General features: G+C 41.6%; 5 protein-coding genes across 5 annotated transcripts; 2 read left to right on the top strand and 3 right to left on the bottom strand.

Moving 5' to 3' along the window:
* Positions 1–18: 18 nt before the first annotated feature.
* Positions 19–4199, bottom strand: LOC110861985 (multidrug resistance-associated protein 4). Its single transcript, XM_022111115.2, has 2 exons — positions 3589–4199; positions 19–3495 (listed from the first exon to the last, which is right to left on the bottom strand). Exons 1-2 carry the CDS (start codon positions 4045–4047, stop codon positions 163–165), a joined length of 3792 nt encoding a protein of 1263 aa, XP_021966807.1. The 5' UTR covers positions 4048–4199; the 3' UTR covers positions 19–162.
* Positions 4200–4955: 756 nt separating this feature from the next.
* LOC110862009 (isopenicillin N synthase) lies at positions 4956–6358 on the bottom strand. Its single transcript, XM_022111149.2, has 4 exons — positions 5944–6358; positions 5497–5863; positions 5310–5428; positions 4956–5245 (listed from the first exon to the last, which is right to left on the bottom strand). Exons 1-4 carry the CDS (start codon positions 6253–6255, stop codon positions 5042–5044), a joined length of 1002 nt encoding a protein of 333 aa, XP_021966841.1. The 5' UTR covers positions 6256–6358; the 3' UTR covers positions 4956–5041.
* Positions 6359–7068: 710 nt separating this feature from the next.
* On the bottom strand, positions 7069–8140 carry LOC110862042. The gene is made up of 2 exons (XM_022111190.2): positions 7997–8140; positions 7069–7919 (listed from the first exon to the last, which is right to left on the bottom strand). Exon 2 carries the CDS (start codon positions 7898–7900, stop codon positions 7163–7165), a length of 738 nt encoding a protein of 245 aa, XP_021966882.1. The 5' UTR covers positions 7901–7919; positions 7997–8140; the 3' UTR covers positions 7069–7162.
* A 66-nt stretch (positions 8141–8206) lies between these two features.
* LOC110862047 (hydroxylase/desaturase CTB9) lies at positions 8207–9339 on the top strand. Its single transcript, XM_035845223.1, has 2 exons — positions 8207–8288; positions 8364–9339. The coding sequence occupies exon 2, from the start codon at positions 8380–8382 to the stop codon at positions 9277–9279; it is 900 nt and encodes a 299-aa protein (XP_035701116.1). The 5' UTR covers positions 8207–8288; positions 8364–8379; the 3' UTR covers positions 9280–9339.
* Positions 9340–10334: 995 nt separating this feature from the next.
* On the top strand, positions 10335–16575 carry LOC110861984 (N-(5-amino-5-carboxypentanoyl)-L-cysteinyl-D-valine synthase). The gene is given in 3 exon segments (XM_022111114.2): positions 10335–10531; positions 10690–11909; positions 11990–16575. Coding segments are annotated over 2 exon segments (5760 nt in total). The 5' UTR covers positions 10335–10531; positions 10690–10735.
* The last annotated feature ends 2219 nt before the right edge of the window (positions 16576–18794 follow it).

Below are 18794 nucleotides of genomic sequence, written 5' to 3'. Positions count from 1 at the left end.
ATTGCTATCGAAATGGGATAAGTTACATAAATACAAGGTTTTTTATTTCCAAAATTGTTTCAAGGAATTAATTACCCATTTTAATTATTATTATTAAGCAGCATTTTACAAATAACTTAAAAAAGTAGTTCCTCACTTATCGCTGCTAACTTAATTATAAGCTTATAAAATTGTATCTATTACATCATTATCTTGAAAATACTGATCATCGTCAGCATTTGGATGAGCAAGTCGATACAATATACCGTCCGGATTTCCCATTAATTTTAGTGGGGTATCATTCTCAACAATTTGTCCTCCATCCAGCACTACAATTTTATCGCAATCTAAAATATTGTGTATCTTATGAGCAATACTTATCACCGTGAAGTCCTTCATATATTCCTTAATCAATTTATGTATGGTAATATCAGCTTCCACATCTAAATTCGCAGTGGCTTCATCGAGCAAAACTATTTTGTTCTTTTTCAGCAACCCACGTGCAAAACATAAAAATTGCTTTTGTCCCATGCTTAGATTCTCTGAAATTAAAGGCTCGTCCAAGTCGCATGTACTTAAAGAAGGACAATTAAGAAGGTTTAGAACTCGGTGCAACTCATCATCCCCAAATTTCTCTTCAGGATCCAAATTGTAGCGTAACGTGCCACTAAACAAGTCCATGGATTGTGGAATTATCGTTATATTTGATCGCAAGACACGGAACGGAATGCTACAAATGTTAACACCACCGATAAAAATGGCACCTTGTTGAGCAGCAGAAGGCACTAATCTCAACAGTGATGCGATCATCGAGCTCTTTCCGGACCCAGTCCTCCCCACGATGCCGACCTTTTCGCCAGATTTCACACACAGCGAAATATTTTTGAGGGCAGCAGTCTCATCACTTTCTCCATATTTTAAGAAATAATCAGCAAACTCAATGTCGGTACTTTCTTGCGGCCATTTTTGAGCATTTTCTGCCTCAATGGTTCCCATCTCTTCCGAAGGTAGAGATCCCTCAGAAAATTCCTTCACTCGTTCCAAAGAAACGAGCTGATTCTCAACCTCAGCCGACTGTCTGACAGCCAATTGTAACATCCCCGTCAGAGTTAGTGCGGATGAAATTACGAGTCCATATGTCGTCGAATTATCCCCTTTTGTCGAAAAAATGAAAAAACTAAAGATAACCATCGCTGTGAAAAGTACGGCGACAAAGTCTAAATACATCGCGATCCATCGCCCACTCGCCACATAAATGAACCAGGCTGAGCTATGTGTATCCTGAATGGCGTGGAAGTCACCAATTTGCTTCTCAACCATCCCATTAGTGCAACGGATAAGAGGAATTCCACGAAATGCTGACTTCACTCGAGTCAACATGTCTCCTCTCGTCCCAGCTTCGAGTTGCTTCACAGCTTTGGAACTCTTGAGATAAAATCCCCTCAAAATGACGAGAAATATGAGCAGGATTAAGACCGGAAGGATTGTGATGGGTGCGACGATGGACACCACGATTAAAACGGCTATCCCGCTTTGTAACGACTCCACTGCGTCGAATAAAGATTGGGGCAAAATATCGTCGAGTGTCCCTGTGTCTGAGGAAAACCGAGATAAGATCTGACCGGACGGCGTCCTTTCGAAAAAACTTAACGGGCTTCCGATAACTCCTTTGCTCATGGAGAAATGCAATCTGGCCGAAATGCAGACACACATTGAGAAGAAGAGGGTGCTCTTTAGGAAAAATGTCGCTATGAGCAGCCCCACGATGACCGAGTAGACAATCACGATCCCTTCCTCTGTTTTTACTATAGGTGGCAGCCAACTGTAAATTATGTCCGAATCGGAGCTACCACCAGCTACCCAGAGCTTTATCCAAAGGTCTACCACGACCAGGAGACAAATTCCAGCAGTTGTGGGGAAAATGATTTGAAATATGCTCCGGCAGAGTGACACTACACCGAAATATTGGAAAGTTCCCGTTTTTCCCTCGGTTTTAGAAGACGTTAGAATCTGCCCAACTTCCGGTTCCGTGCTTGACATGCATCGTGGCATAATTCTCCCTTCATTTGCTTCTTGTGGAGGAAGTGGTTCTTCCTCTATTATTCTCGACATCTCAGTAATTGCAGGGTTACAAATAGTTTTAACGTTGCCGTCATCCTCAATTTGCAGGATAACATTGGCCATTTGCAAATGCAATTCGTTATTAGTGACCAGCACCACAATCTTATTTCTCATTAGTCTCAGCACACACTCGTGAAAAATTTTATACGCAACTCTCCCGTCTAATGATGCAAACGGGTCGTCTAGTAAAATTAGGTCGGAATTTGAATACGCCGTCCTTGCCAAGCTAATTCGAGCTCTCTGTCCACCACTGAGGTTCAGACCTTGATCTTCCAACAAGGTGGCGTCACCGTGAGACAATGCCTGCATATCTTCCTCCAAAGCACATGCCCGCACGACTTGGTGATACCAATCAGGGCGGAAGTCCTGCTTAAACAGAATGTTTTCCTTGATACAACCCCCAAATATCCAGGGATCTTGCGCCGCATAAGATACCGAGTTTGACGATAAGCACTCAAGATCCCCACTCGTCAAGGGTAATTCGCCCAAAATGGCGTTTAGCAACGTACTCTTGCCACTCCCTACAGGTCCAGTTATGCAAACTAAGGACGGACCTTCTACACAAAAGTTTACATCACGGAGCTCAAGCCCTGCTTGACCCACGGTTATGTTCACACCGGACGCGATTAATTGCACCTTACTGTTTAATACTGGCAAAGTTTTTAGCGAAATATTTTCACAGATTTCTTCCTCCATTAGAAATTCCTTCACTCGTCTCAGGCTGACAACAACCTCGCTAATGTTTATGATCGCCATTGGGAAACAAAATGTCATAATTATTCTAATCGTATTGTACAATGCGAAAGACACGAAAATATTTTCCGCCGTGATCTTCTCCCCCGTCAAATATTGGGCTAACGCTGTCAAAAATATGATAAGTTTTGACGACACGGCGAACAAAGTTCCATTCATGGCTCGCAGAAATCCGGCCAGTTTGACAAATCTGAGCTCCTTTTTCCTCGCCTGATCCACCCTTTTTGAAAATACGACGTCCCACGAGTTCATTTTGATGGTGCGAATTCCATTTAGTATTTCTGTGAGGAGATTGATCCTGTCGTCAGCCGCTCTTGCGGTTTGATTTCTTAGGTGCTTGAAACACTTGGAGAAGAGCAGTTGGAGTGGGATGTAGACGAGAATGAGACCAAGACCGATGAGACATGACCATCCCAAGTATTCCAACCAAAGGAGCGTCGTGACGAGGCCTGCTTGTAGCGGACCCACCCACAAATAGTGGAAGGAAAATGATAACTGGTCAAATCGGGTGAGATCGTTTCCAAGAATGTTGGCAATTTGGCCGGGATTAATCTTCATGTAGCTGCATACGCTAAGTCGCAACATTTTTGAGTAGATTAGTGACGACACGGCCACCCGGGCTCGCATTCCTATTCGCATAATCTGTACAGAAATGAGTGCATAACTTAATTAAGCATTATTAATTGTCAAATTTGTCAAGAAGGGAATTACGATAATATTTTAGACTTCACTTGCCTGTAAACTGTAAGTCTGGTGCAAAATGGTAGGCATCAAGGCTAACAAAACGACCCCACCGGCAAACCCGAGTCCATAATTTTGATCGTACTTCTCCGCAGATTGGAAATATCTGATGAGATATCCCATGCAGATTGCTCGTCCGATGTTGATAATGCACTCATTGGTGAACACGATGAGTCCAAGGGCGCAGTATGGAGCACCAAATGCACGGAAAATAGCGCACGCTAAACTTGCATCCTTTCCACTTTTGTTCCTTAATTCCTTATCCCACTCGGCCTTTAATAATTTTCCGACAAAGGCTGCTTCATCCGATTTACTCACGTGTTCCAAATCTGACCAATTTAACTTGAACTTGCTCCCTCGACGCAAAAGTGGAATTACCCAGAGGAAAAACAGTTTTGATAAAAAATTCGATTTTAGGTAAGAATACACGAGTGGATTTATGTTGGAGTACATGGTTGCGAAGGGGTTAATTGTAATATAATTAGTTAATTAATTAGTAAAAAATAATTATTGTTATGCATTTATTTAATACTGCACGAGTGCAAAAGTTGTGCTAAAGCCGACTGACTATGCATTTGCGAGGAGGACAACGATCATGAGGTCTCCGTTTTTCATGAGAGCATAAAAAAGAAGTGCACATGAGAATCGCATTGCAGCATGACTCATTTGGCAGAATTCGACGAAATCCAATATCGCGAAATGACAAAGGAAGCGGAGGTTTTTTGTTTAATTTGTATGCAGCTGCCTGACTGCAACTTATTGACTCATCAATATGCAATTCAGTGAAAACACCTTATGATTCACGACATGCAGATTTACTTAGAATAAGTTAATGGCTATAATGCAAAAACGACGACGGTTTATTCACATGGAGATCTTTAAAAATAAATTTAATGCATAAATATTAAGTTTACCCAGAGTTTCATAATATTATGATTGCCTTAAAAAAATGTGGGCCATTTTATTTCAAGTTCAAGTACGAACGAGGAGGTAAATATGTTTATGTTTTTTATCCGTGTCATAAATTTGCATACTATTCATTACCTAGGTATTAGCAGATGTGTTATTATATGAAGTATGATAATGTATGCAGCAGTCGACTAATGTATTAATTCCATTCACAAATTTATTTTTAGTGGATATTTTTCGCACTCTGAATTTTTACAATGTTTTACGTAAAATGGGTTTGAAATTAAGTTGACCATTTGCAATGGCCAATTGGATTCTCGTATTTTGGAAATAATTCTTAGAAGCTCCATAGCGTCACATTTCGAATTATTGAACGTTTTTTGTACGTGTCACAGATTTACCATTTTACATGTGTTATGCAGTATGATAACGTAGTAGTCGACTAATTTTAATTAATTAAATTCATCCACAAATTTATTTTTATTAGATATTTTTGTCCATGCATTTTTACAGTGTTTTGCGTAATATGGGTTTGAAATTAAGTTTGACCATTTGTAATGACCAGTTGGACTCTCGCATTTTGGAAATAATTCCCGTAAGTTATCGCTGGAGGAGCTTCTGCAGCATTGGCATCATGTTTCGAATGATTGAACGGCTCAATTTTGCTTTCATATCCCAACATGACGAAAAATGGGAGCGACAATCTCTCCGCGTTGACAAATTTCACGCGATGAATTGGAGCCTAGGAAAACGTCATAATTATGATGAAAATTGAAGCGTTTAATTGATTTTCTAGACTATTTCACCTTGTAGTAATTATTCGTAATGTGGGCCATGTATCCTCCACAGTTGACCAAAAAACAATCGTCCGACGACGGAATGTCACAATAACCCTCAGGCATGCTTACTTGCAAATTTGCCACGTCTAGAGAATCAATAGAAAACTATTATCCAAATGCACATTACCGATGATAACCTATTAAGGAAAATTACATGGCTGATACAGCACCGTGAGGAGGGAAGCATCCTGATGACTCTCAAAGCTAACTTTCGTCCCATCCGCGGCCGTCTTGACGGGAGGGTAGTCCTCCAAATACGGGTAGCGAATAAGTCGCACTGACGACAATGTGTCCTCCTTCTTGAAGTAAGAGTCAAAGAAATCCTCCTCCTTTTCAAGAGCAAGGGCAAATCCGCGAAGGAGTTTTGCCGACATGTCGAACATCTTGAAGTAAAAATCCTCATTGAATTCTCTGAATCCAGGATGCTTTTTCTCATCCGGCCAAACGTTGACTTCGTGGAGGGGTGTGTTGCTATTTTTGATCATGGGATGCTCACTGGAGAAGGTCGGGTTTAAGTAGCACTGAGGGGAAAATTGAGACACGTGGTTAATTTTTAGTGTCATCTTTGTCATATCATTCTTAATAAAATTATGTAACTTACATAAGATTCAACCGCTTTTTTCCCCTTGATCGGGAGATAATACCCGTTCCTGTGCTGTTTCGAATTTTTCTCGTTGTACGCAACGATCGCCAAGTCAAACTTTTCTTGATCGGTCATCGATTGATGGAACTTTTTCGTCGTCTCGACCAACTTGTCGAGAACGGTGATGCCGTGGTTTGAAATTAAGAAGAATCCAGAGCCGCGACATGCTTGGTCAATTTCGCCGGCGACTTTTAACTTTGCATTCTTATCGTCCCCAAAAAGTGGGGAAATGTCGATGGTCGGCACAAGTGGGTTGGATGCAGATGGCATTTTTGCGAAAATGTAGGGTGTAAATATGTAATGTAGCAAGGCTGAGAGCAAACTGGACCGTGTCAACAGAGCGAGACTGGAATAAATTATTGCTGTAGCTTCAATTAAGACAGTATTTATAGCCAAATGCAGTTAAAAAATGGTGAGTGGTATATAGTGGTGGCAGAGTCGTTAATGGGGTTTGGGTGCATTTAATGGTCGACTTAATTAGTAATGTGTTGACCATTAATTCTATAAAACATTAAGTCGTGATTGATGGGTTAGGTTAGGTTTTCAGTTAATTCAAGCCATGCATAATTCCTTAAATCTGTTTTTATGCACGTAGCTTTCGCTTTATTCTAATGAGATGCTGTCCCTAAGACATAATTATGGCAGAATTACACTGTAAATATGTTTTTGCAAATAGATTTGATGCTTGGAACTTATAATTCACTGAATTTGTGTATTGTGCAGGGCACAAAAAACAGTTCTAAGAACCAAACCAATCTGCGAAATCAATTCGAATTAATTAAATCAGTTCGCAAATATTTTTTTGCAAGATGAAGGGAAATCCGGGATATCATTGTTATTAAAAAAGGATGGTAGTAAATAAATTTGGTAATCTCATTATTTAACAACAAATCTTGATGTTTACTTTTAACTGATTATTCTGATAAGTCCACGCCACCAAAATCTTGTTTATGCGTTTGCCCTTGCGTATCACGAAAATTAAGTATGATTGCATATGTTATTTATTATTATAAATTACCGGTACTAATCCTGAATGAAAGTGAATTTAACAATGCAGAAAAATGAAATTATTAACACACTAAATTATATTTTACTACTTCATTTATTTATTAATTAACCAATTATGTATGCAACAATCATTAACAAAGTCATAAATTTCTTAAAACTTGTTTCATGCTCAATTATTACTCTTGATCACTTGAAATACACCGTCTTTGAGCTGACATGGAACATTGGAGTACAACAAGTCCAGTGCCATCACATCTTTGAAAGAGGCAAGATGAGACTTCAGATGCTTTGGGCTGTACCTCCCCCACATCCCCATCGTATCCTCGATCATCACAAAATCTCCAACCTTTAGAAAATTATTGACCGCATATTTTATAACGTTAAAAGTATTGCAGTGCGCGTCATCAATGAAAAGAATGGGATGCTCGACGTTGTCCTTCAAGAAGGCGAACGACTCTGGATTATTGCAGTCGGCTTGGTGCAATGAAATCATGTCCATTTCACCCTCGGGTATCTGACATCGCGACAAATCGATATCAATTCCAATCAGACGACTCGGAAATTTAAACGCTTTCGTCAAATCTCGAAACCAAACTAGCGACCCTCCGCTGTACACGCCCAACTCGATGATGGTTTTGGGCTTAATTTCCCACAGGATGTTGTGGTAGACGGACTGGGTCTCGGGGTCCTTCAGGAGACGGAGACCTTTCCAGTGTTCAGTGGCGAAATTGTCGTAGCCAAGATCTCGTGGGGCGGAGGACCACTTGTCCAAGGGCCAGAGACGAGGCCGGTCTTCGAGAATGGGGGGATAATAGACTGGATCATCTCCAAGGCCTCGAAGTCTATGCAAGTCGACGAAATTTCCCTCGACCAAGTCCTTCGATTCGTTAGTGGTAGAAGGTTCCATATCCGCTTTTGCAAATGATCTAGAGTAAAATATGTTTGACTCTAATGTAAATAATAATTTGTCTCAAATTCCCCAATGGTGTACATAACGACTTACATTAAAATGAGTATGTGGCTTTATTCTCTTGTCAATGTTCGAGTGATGAGTTCAGATCGGTCTCAGTGTCGGGAATGATTTACATTTGTTCAACTTTCTGTGTGATGCATGCAAAATTGACGAGTAGCATAATCCTTGCCTAATTGTTTGCGCATATTTGTATCTCACTTTACAACCAAACCTCAATTTCTGTATGGGAGTGATATAAATAATTGTTAGTGGTCTCCAGTAATTTTTACCATACAGTTTGATACGACACTGTGCAAAGTACAAGCTCAATTCCTTCCGGGAAGTAAGTACTGGAGTTGTATTTAACACTACTAAAAATTTATCATATTTTCAGGAAACTAAATCCTGTCTATTGCAGCTACTCTTCTAGAAATATGATTAAAATCAAACCAGGCCGCGATGTCCAAGCGACAATCAACTACAGCAGATCATCCACAACCGAGAAATGGTTCATTGACACAATCTCGTGTCCTAACGGGAATAAAATCACGAACGCCGAAAATGATCCCATTTCCACAACCATTCACGACTTGAGAGGCGTTGAACATAACTTTTCCCTGGATAAGAACGGATTCCAGGCCATTTTCTCACCCACTTCGGTCCCATCCAACACACTCCTTTCAGGAGGAGATGTCCTAAAGACCGTGTATTACCCCGAAGTAGAAAAGCTTCTCATGGAAGTGACCGGAGCGGACAAGGCCGTCGCGTTCGACCACACAATTCGACAGTCTCAAGTCAACTCGGAAACTTGGCTGCATCGACTCCCCGTTATGCGGGCGCATGTTGACCAAACACCGAAAAGTGCGTGGGGCCGGATAGCCCTGCACTCACCGGAAGTTCAGTCATTTTATCGCTTTCAAATAATCAACGTCTGGCGACCCATTGTCAATATCGTGTACGACTACCCGCTAACTATGGCAGACTTCAGGTCACTCAATTTACATGTGGATTTGATGCCGACGGATCTACGATATCCGGAAGTGTGGGTGAAGGACAAGGAAACCTATTCCGTGAAGTGGAACAGAAGTCACGCCTGGTATTATTGGAGCTGCATGACACCGGATGAAGTCCTGATGGCGAAATGTTACGACAGTGCGAGTCAAAGGTTGGCAGAAGCGTATCCACTTCCTCTCGAACGCGGAAATCGAAACCTGTATTGCAGCGAATCCGTGGCCGGACTGGCTCCGCATACGGCTTTTTATGACGAGAAAGCATCCATGAAAGGCAGTGGGAGAAAGTCCATTGAAATTCGGACCTTAGTTTTTTATAAATAAGTTATCTTTCTTAATTGAGACTATGGTACTATAAAAAATCAAGTTATTTCCAAAATTGCACATGATTAAATTTGAGTAAATATGCATGTATAATTAAAAACTTGCATGTGTTCATCATTATCAAAAAATGCATCTAAATTGCAGACGTTAAAAAATGAGATATTGCATCCAATCAATTTCGATTCTATGGGCAAGTGCATTAAGATTTAGCATTGAACTTGTGGTGCTGACGTGCTGCTCAGCAAGTAAATAGTCGGTAATGTTCTTTCAGTGAATTACTTTGCATGGATAAATGATGACCCATTTAATAACCTTGTTGATGACAACATCAACAACTGTCAGAACATGTACGTGCTGAATTTTTATACTCAATAACAGACATGTCCTACTGCCACATGCTAATTCACTTGTGATTACCAGAAATGCACTTGCTAACCCGTAATGCCAGCCGCCGCACGTCGCAAATAAATCCAAACTGCATTTCTTGGATCTTAATTTCAATTAATTTGCGACGATAATCTTGTTTTTCATATATGTATTGCCCAACAATATTATTTTCATTTTCACTTCACAGAATCCATTTTCACATAATTTATTCCAATTTTTATTACGAGTTGTCAATCCGTTCCATGAATTTTTATTACAAAATGTACATCCTTCTTCTTACAATTCCATGAATCCAATCCAGCTGCTGTTTTTCCACCCAGGCCAATTTGATTGCATTACATGTTTTTGTTGTCAAATGTATCGCTAATAAAAAATTGTACTTGTGTACGTGCTTCATGAAATTACTTAATTATACGGACTGCACTTTCCTGAAGTAATTATTCATGCGGCTTAATTGAATACTTGGAATATCGTAAACATGGCCAAGCGAGGCAGGATGTATTTTTACTATTTTTTACCATGCAAAGTAAAAGTAGGGAGATAACTGCATTCTAATTCCATGAAAACAAGATCACTCGTATATGTTCTAAAATCACAGTTTTAGACCAATCTACCCGCACCTACCTTTAGGTTACTTAAACTGCGAACAAATTTCATCTGATGTTCATTCGACTTGAACTAATTGCTAAGAAACGTTTCTAACCAGCTTGACTCATACATAAGTACCCACGCCAGTTTTGGTACACTATAAAAAAACTTATTTACTGTAACATTTAAGAAATTGTTATCCTTTGCTGACTGACTTACAACTAGTGAAGTCCTACTAAAAAAATACCATTAAGCACAATACATACACGAGAAAAAGGTAATTCACATAATTTACGTTAATTTTCCAGATTCGAGTATTTCAAATTTTTTCTGTCGAAAGCTTGGAGCAATAAAATTCAAAAAAAAAATTAATCCCTGATATCCGTTCAAAACTCTTTACAGTATTTCGAATAATTGTCATCTTTCCCCCGACAGATAATTTCACCAACGGACCTGGAACTAAATAATTTACGGTATCAAGATGAACTACTGGACAACACGACTTGGTCAATACACCGAACGCTGCGACTTCAATGGCCTGCCTAAAAACGGGATAAAAAGTGGACACCTGCCTCACCACCTCAGCGTAAGGAAGGTAACGATACCGGACCAATTTCGACTACTAAACTCGTCTCCCATTCCCTGCACTGCAAACCTGGTTGAGCTTGCATGGCACAAAGTCCTCAGCATTTACGGAACTGGAAACTACACCGTCGTCCTGACTGGAATACCTGGCCACGAACAGGACAATCATTTTGTCCCAATTGTCATGGATCATCATCACATCAACGACAAACCAATAATTGAAACCTTACAAGAAATTGTGACCCAGACCAGCAACAATAGTCTAACAATGGATCAAGTTCTGGAGATGAATGTCACTTTATTCGATGGCTTATTGCTTCTCGATGAAAAAATGGACACTTTAGCATCCGAAATTCTTGCCAAATTCCCAATCAGCATCATCCTACTTCATGACTCGGTCAGAATTTCGTACTCTCAAGAATTGTTTACAGAAGACGTCATCGACGGAATGCTGGACGTACTGACCACAATTTTGGAACAATTTGTCCAAGACATTAACCAACCACTCGGAAATGTTAACGTTCTTCCAGAAATCCAACGAGTCCAAATCTCCTCTTGGAACGGAGGTAGCCAAGACTTTCCCAAAGATAAGCGACTTCATCACCTCTTTGAACAAGCCGCAGCCCAGACGCCGGACAAAATTGCCGTGATAAACCCGAAAGGAAACGTACACCTGACTTATCGACAACTGAACGAGAAATCTAACCAACTCGCCCATTACTTAAAATTCAACGTTGGCGTTCAGCCGGAACAATTAATTGCTCTCTTTCTCGATAAATCTGAATCACTGGTCATTACGGTTTTGGCAATTTGGAAATCTGGAGCGGCATATACTCCGATTGATCCTACGTATCCAGACGCTAGGGTAAAATTCACCTTTGACGATACCAAAGCCAAGTTGGCCATTACCAATGGGCGTCATTACGATCGGCTCCGAACAATTTGTAGTGACGAAGAAATTTTCAAGATTGAAACTCTCCTAGAAAAAACAGAGGCGGATTCTGTTCCTGTCGCCAATTTAGAATTGGGATTGACCAGCAGTCAGCTTGCCTATGTGACGTACACTTCAGGTAACTAATACTGGTTTAATTTTCATACTTTAGTCAGGCGTCAGAACATTACAAAAAGTACAATATTGTCCTTAATTCAGGCACCACCGGGGAACCGAAAGGAGTTCACAAAGAACACAAAGGCGTCGTCAACAGCATAACCGACTTATCCATCAAATACTCCATGCACAACAAGCCAGAAGTCGTTTGTCTCTTCTCCGCCTACGTTTTTGAACCCTTCGTTCGTCAAAGTTTAATCGCTCTCATCAACTCCCACCAACTCGTGATTGTGGATGACGAGGAAAAACTTGATCTCGACAGATTTCCAGAATTTCTTCAAAAATATGGAATAACTTATCTCAACGGGACGGCTTCTGTACTCCAAGAGTACAACTTGACGAACTGCACCTCCCTCTCAAAACTTATCTTAATCGGGGAAGAATTTACAGAATCCCGATGCAAAAAATTGAGACAAAACTACAACGGAAGGATCATAAATGAATACGGATTCACCGAGTCCGCATTGGTCACAGCGATGAAGATATTCGACCCTGACACTCCTCGAGTTGACAGAACGATAGGAAAACCTCTGCGAAATGTGAAATGTTACATTTTAGACAAGGACTTGAAACAACTTCCTCTCCAAACTATTGGAGAATTGCACATCGGTGGGATGGGGATTTCGAGAGGTTATCTCAACCGACCTCACCTAACCGACGACAAATTTATTCCAAACCCGTACCAAACCAGGGAGGAAAAGGATGCAGGATTCAACAGTAAAATGTACAAGACTGGAGACTTGGCCAGGTGGACGGCCAACGGAGAAGTGGAATACATTGGGAGAAACGATTTTCAAATCAAACTCCGTGGAGTTAGGATCGAGCCGGCGGAAATCGAGTCCATCGTGATGAAATATGAGGGCCTAAAGAAATGCACGATTGTCGTGAAGAGTACCAAGTCGGAAGAAGAGTCGACCGCATCGTCAAAACATCTCGTCGGTTATTTCGTCGTGGGTGACGGAATAGACATTTTAGAACACGAACTTATCATGCATTTGGAGAAAAACCTGCCGAGATACATGATCCCGGCGAGAATGGTGCAAGTCAAAGATATTCCGGTCACGATTAACGGGAAGATTGACTTCCGCTCCTTGCCAAATGTTGTTGATTTGGGAGGTGACCAAGCAAAGTTGGATTACACCCCTCCCAGAAATGAGATGGAGTCGAAACTTTGTCAAATTTGGGGGGAAACCTTGAACCTTAAGAAAACAAGGGTTGGAATTACAGACGACTTTTTCCGCCTGGGAGGACACAGCATTACCTGCATCCAGCTAATTGCCAAGATTCGACAACAGTTAAAAATCCACATAACGTTAGAACAGATATTCAAGCTGAGAACGATACAAAAATTGGCTGACAGTTTGCTTGAGGATGAAAATCACAACGACCTGCTTGCTCCAAATGACTCCATTTCTGCAAAAGATGACGATACCATCATCCCCGCAAATCATTCCTCCTTGTTGGCCAATAGTCTGCAGCAGGGGCTAATGTACCACCACATGAAGCAGCTCGATACCCCCGATGACGCCTACATCATGCAGTCCCTCTACAAATACGAGACTCCTCTGGACATCCTGCACTACAAAAAATCATGGAAAGCTGCCCAGCAAAAGTATGTCTCCCTCCGACTAAATTTCCGCGTTGAGAAAGAAATTTACCAAGTCGTCAACCACGAAAAAGAGTTGAGTTGGAACTATAAAAGTTTGAAAGACTTACAACCGGAAGAGCAAGAATTGAAAATTTCACAGGCGCAGAAAGCCGACCGGGAGAAAGGTTACCGCCTCGAATCCGAGTCCCTATTTCGTATCCATCTCTTCGAATTGAAGCAAAACAGTTTCATCCTTCTCTTCAGCTGTCACCACGTAATTATTGACGGGTGGAGTTTCCCCATTCTTTTCTCCTTTGTGCATGAACAATACCTCAATTTGTTGCACGGCAGTGGCGTTGCGATTCCCAGTGCAAGAAGCGACTCGATTGACGAGGCCTATCTTCAGGCACAATTCTATCTTCAATCCCACCGCAAAGATAACCTGTCCCACTGGACCAAGCAAGTCGAGAAGATTGAGAACCGGTCCAATCTCTCCGTCCTTCTGAGGGACGAAGTACGCTATCAAACTCAACTGAATGACTACGACCGAGTGCAAGACCAGAGACAAGAAACAGTAGAATTTGGACCTGAGTTGGTTTCCAAGTTGAAGACAATTAGTGGAATAACGCTGCACTCCATTTTGCAATTCGTGTGGCACAAAGTCCTCCATGTTTACGGGTCAGGGCGACAAACCATCGTGGGGACGACGGTATCCGGGCGAAATTTACCGATTGACGGGATTGAACGATCCGTCGGCCTGTACATAAATACTCTCCCGTTAATCGTGGATCACGCCGAGCAGAACGGTCTTTGTGTGCTGGATGCGTTGGAATTAATTCAGGGAAAGGTGATCGAGATGAATAGCAGGAGCAATATTGAGCTGGGGAGTTTGCACAATAATACTGGGCTAAAACATGGTCTATTCGATACACTCTTCGTTTTGGAGAATTATCCAAATCTGGACAATTCTAGAGTGGAGTTTCAAAGGAAGGAGTTGGGGTTTAAGTTTCTCTCGGAAGTGGAGAAATTAGACTATCCGCTGGCAGTAATTGTTCGTGAAGTGTTGGAAACAAAAGAAGGAGGAGGTGGAGGAGGAGGGTTAAAATTTACTCTTTGCTACGCTGGAGAGCTCTTTGACTTGGAAATAGTCCAAGATTTACTCGCCCTCGTGACCCAACTGCTTTGGCAAATTGTGGACAGTCCGGAGTCAAAACTTGTGACAAAATTAAACTGTCTTCTCCCCAAACACGAATCCTTGCTGGACGGATGGAACAATTGTACCAGGCAACAATTTCCACGTGAAAGCACTTTACACAAAATTTTCGAACAAGTCGCTCACAAGTTTCCGGATAAGGTTGCCGTCACGTATGAAAATGTGAGCCTCACTTACGCCCAATTAAACAAGAGGGCCAATCAGTTAGCAAATTACTTGAAAAACTTAACCACCATCCGACCCAATGATAAGGTTGCTCTCATCTTAAACAAAAATGAACTCATGATCTTAAGCATTTTTGGAGTATGGAAATCTGGCGCTGCATACGTTCCAGTGGACCCAAGTTATCCGGATGAGAGGATCCAATTCATTTTAAAAGATACACAAGCCAAGATTATCATCACTAACTCAACGAGCGCGTCAAGAGTACAAACTCTGTCGTGCTCAGATCAGTGTGTAATCCAAATTGAAGAAGTATCTCAGCAAAGATTGCATAATTTGGACTCTGAAAATCCCACCGCGGTTTCCACTTGTACAGATCTTGCCTACATAATTTACACCTCAGGAACGACCGGAAATCCGAAGGGGGTCATGATTGAGCACAGAGGAGTCGTCAACCTACAAAATTCACTCGCTCAAATATTCTCTCTTCAAGATAACCACGACGAAGTCATCCTATCCTTTTCCAACTACGTTTTCGATCACTTTGTCGAGCAAATGGTTGACGCTTTACTCAACGGACAAACCCTCGTGGTCCTCAACGACGAAATGCGTTCCGACAAGGACCGACTTTATGAGTATATGAGGGCCAACAAGGTCACCTATCTGTCCGGCACGCCTTCCGTCCTCTCTCTCTACGAGTACAGGGATTTGCCCCATCTCAAAAGAATTGACGCGGTCGGGGAAGATTTTAGTGAACCGTTGTTCAACAAAATTCGAAGCACTTTTTCCGGACTGATAATTAACGGCTATGGTCCAACCGAGGTGTCGATTACGAGTCACAAAAGACTTTATCCCGACCCAAGTGAGAGACGGCTGAATAAAAGCATTGGTCACCCCGTGGGAAACACGACGTGTTACATTCTCGACGAAAATATGCAACGCCTCCCTTCCGGAGCGATTGGAGATTTGTATCTCGGTGGGGTCGGCGTGGGAAGAGGATATCTGAATCGGGACGACTTGACGGATAAGGCATTCGTCAGAAATCCATTTGCTGATGGGGACGAGGACAATGCAAGATTGTACAAAACTGGAGACTTGTGTCGTTTCCTATCCAACGGGGAAGTCGACTACATGGGAAGGAACGATTTTCAAGTAAAAGTCCATGGGTTACGGATAGAACTTTGTGAAATCGAGGCAGCCATGTTATCATATCCTCCCGGGTCAAGGATTACGCAATGCGTTGTGATTTCCCGTAATCAAAATATCATCGGTACTACGTGTCCCTAAGGAGAACTTGGAAGAGGTTGACATTAGGAAATACCTGCAACGAAGCTGCCAGGCTACATGGTTCCCAAGAGGTTAGTTCCCATTGACAAGATTCCTGTCAACATTAGTGGAAAAGTTGACACGAAGCAATTGTCGCAACCCGTGATGATGGAGAGACTTGGTTTTTCCCCTCCACAAAATGAACTTGAAACAAAACTGTGCACAATTTGGGGAGAGATTTTACAACTCCCAGAAGATCAGATTGGAATTACTGACGACTTCTTCGGTCTGGGTGGAGATTCTTTGTTAGCGATAAGCTTGTCGTTTACCATGACGAAATCGTTTGGAAAGTCGATCCAAGTCAGCACATTTTTGAGCACAGGACAATCCAAGGTTTAGGAAATTCATTGAAAGCAAGATGAAGCCAGATGCCCCAATTTCAACGATATCTCAACCATCCGAGGTCACATTTGAGCTTTCCTTAGCACAGAAACGATTACTGTTTTAAAACGAGATGGAAATGGAACTTCTGCATTCAACGTCCCGTTCTATTTCGAACTGTCAAAAACGGTGAACTTGGGAATTCTGCAAGAATCCATCAGATCGGTTATCAAGAGACATGAAATCCTACGAACTCTGATTCTCACAGGAAGTAATAAAGCGCAGGTTATTATCAGAGAGGAAGATGTCACTGAGCGTCTCTTTTCCGTTGATACGATTCGCGTCGAAATCATGCCCAATTAAGTCAAGGGTTGACCAAGGCGTCGCAATATATTTTCTCTTTGGATAAAGAACTTCCCCTCAAAGTGACGATTTACGAGATTGAAGACACACCAACGACCATAATGTGTCTCGTTTTCCACCACATTTGCTTCGACGGGTGGTCCTGGGGAGTGTTTCAACGGGATTTGAAGTCACTTTATGCCAACAATGTGAATACCACATTATTATCAAAACCCAACATGCTTCCCCGCTTACCTCTCACTACAAAGAATTTGCATCATGGGAAAATAATTTCCTGACTGGACAAAGACTCCAAACGTTGTCAAACTATTGGAAAAACAAGCTAGATTCGGCTCAGACACTAAATTTCCTCCCAGATTTCCAGCGACCATCAAAGTTTTCCTACAAGGGAAAAGAACTACGTTTCCACATCTCACTCGAGACCACGAGGGGGCTGAAGGAGCTGTCTAAAATGCTAAAAACAAGCATGTTTAGCGTTCTCATCAGCGCATACAGCTTGACATTGAGCTACTACACGAACCAGAAAGATATTCTCATCGGATATCCAGTATCGAACAGAAATCTCCCCGAATTTGAAAATGTTATCGGATTCTTTGTCAACCTGCTCCCCTTGAGAAGCAGAATCAATCCGGAAGAAAGTCTTGCCCAGTATATTCGCACCGTGGGCGAGGAGATCATCCAATCTCAAGCACATCAAGACATGCCGTTTGACAAATTAGTCAGTGACAATACGAAAGAAATTGACTTATCACGCCACCCTTAGTTCAAGTAATTTCAGCTTCAATCCAACAAAAACGATGGCGAAACATTCACTTTTTACTGATCAAGATCCACTGAAATTGAACCCTTACGAGCCAAACATTTCTGCAACAACGGCAAAATATGATTTGTCCACCACCATGACGGAGGTTGAAGAATCCGGCATCGAGGGAACTGCTACATTCGCCACGAAACTATTTCGCGACGCCACAATAGAAAATTTCTTGAAAACTTATGCCCACGTTCTTGAGCAGTTTTTCAAACATGGTGGTGAAAGCCGGAGTCAAAATTTCTGATGTAAATCCAGTCGGAAAATTAGAAACAGCATCATTACTGACCAGAAATACTAAACCATCGCAAGATGATAACACACCAAGCTCAATTTTTGATGAAATTGCAACCAAATTTGGTTACAAAACAGCTTTAGTTTCTTTAGAGAACGGAGAAACTACGTATAGCGAACTCAGCTCTAAAGCAAACCAACTCGCTTATTATCTGCTTTCTAAATTTGACCCCAAACCCGACGACATCATCGCACTTTTCTTGGATAAGAGCGAGCCCATGATAAGCTCAATTCTCGCCGTGTGGAAAACAGGAGCTGCGTATGTTCCCATCGACCCAGAATTCCCCTCGGAGAGGATCAGCTTCATTTTAAAAGATACAAAAGCAAAGATTTTACTGACCAGTGAGAAATACGGTGCCGTACTGAGGAAAAGTATCACTTCAAATGGAAACTTGGCAATTGTGGGAGATTGACTCTGCCTCAACTTCCCATCTTTTAAATCTCCATCCAACAAATAACTTTTAAATTCGGAGCATGCCCAGATAAATAGTAACCTGTCCTACATACTTTACACTTCAGGAACTACTGGAAATTCCAAAAGGGGTCATGATTGAGCAGGAAAAGTGTAGCCAGATTTGAGATCAAGTTCTGACAAAGGTATTACTTTCTCTCCCGAAGCGGAGAAGGTAGATGAACGACAGAATTCTTTTGTCCAACTACGTGTTTGATTTTCTCCATTGAGCAATTGCCTCCTCGGATTATTTTCTCGACCGGAAATAAACTGGTATTCCGCCCAAAAGCGGTTCATTTGATGAAAAACATCTCTCTTCTT

The sequence above is a fragment of the Folsomia candida genome, unplaced genomic scaffold, assembly GCF_002217175.1.
Source record: "Folsomia candida strain VU population unplaced genomic scaffold, ASM221717v1 Fcan01_Sc048, whole genome shotgun sequence".
Classification (NCBI taxonomy): Eukaryota; Metazoa; Arthropoda; class Collembola; order Entomobryomorpha; family Isotomidae; genus Folsomia; species Folsomia candida.
The sequence above is the reverse complement of the archived record's forward strand: the minus strand, read 5'-3'. Positions and strand labels throughout refer to the sequence as shown.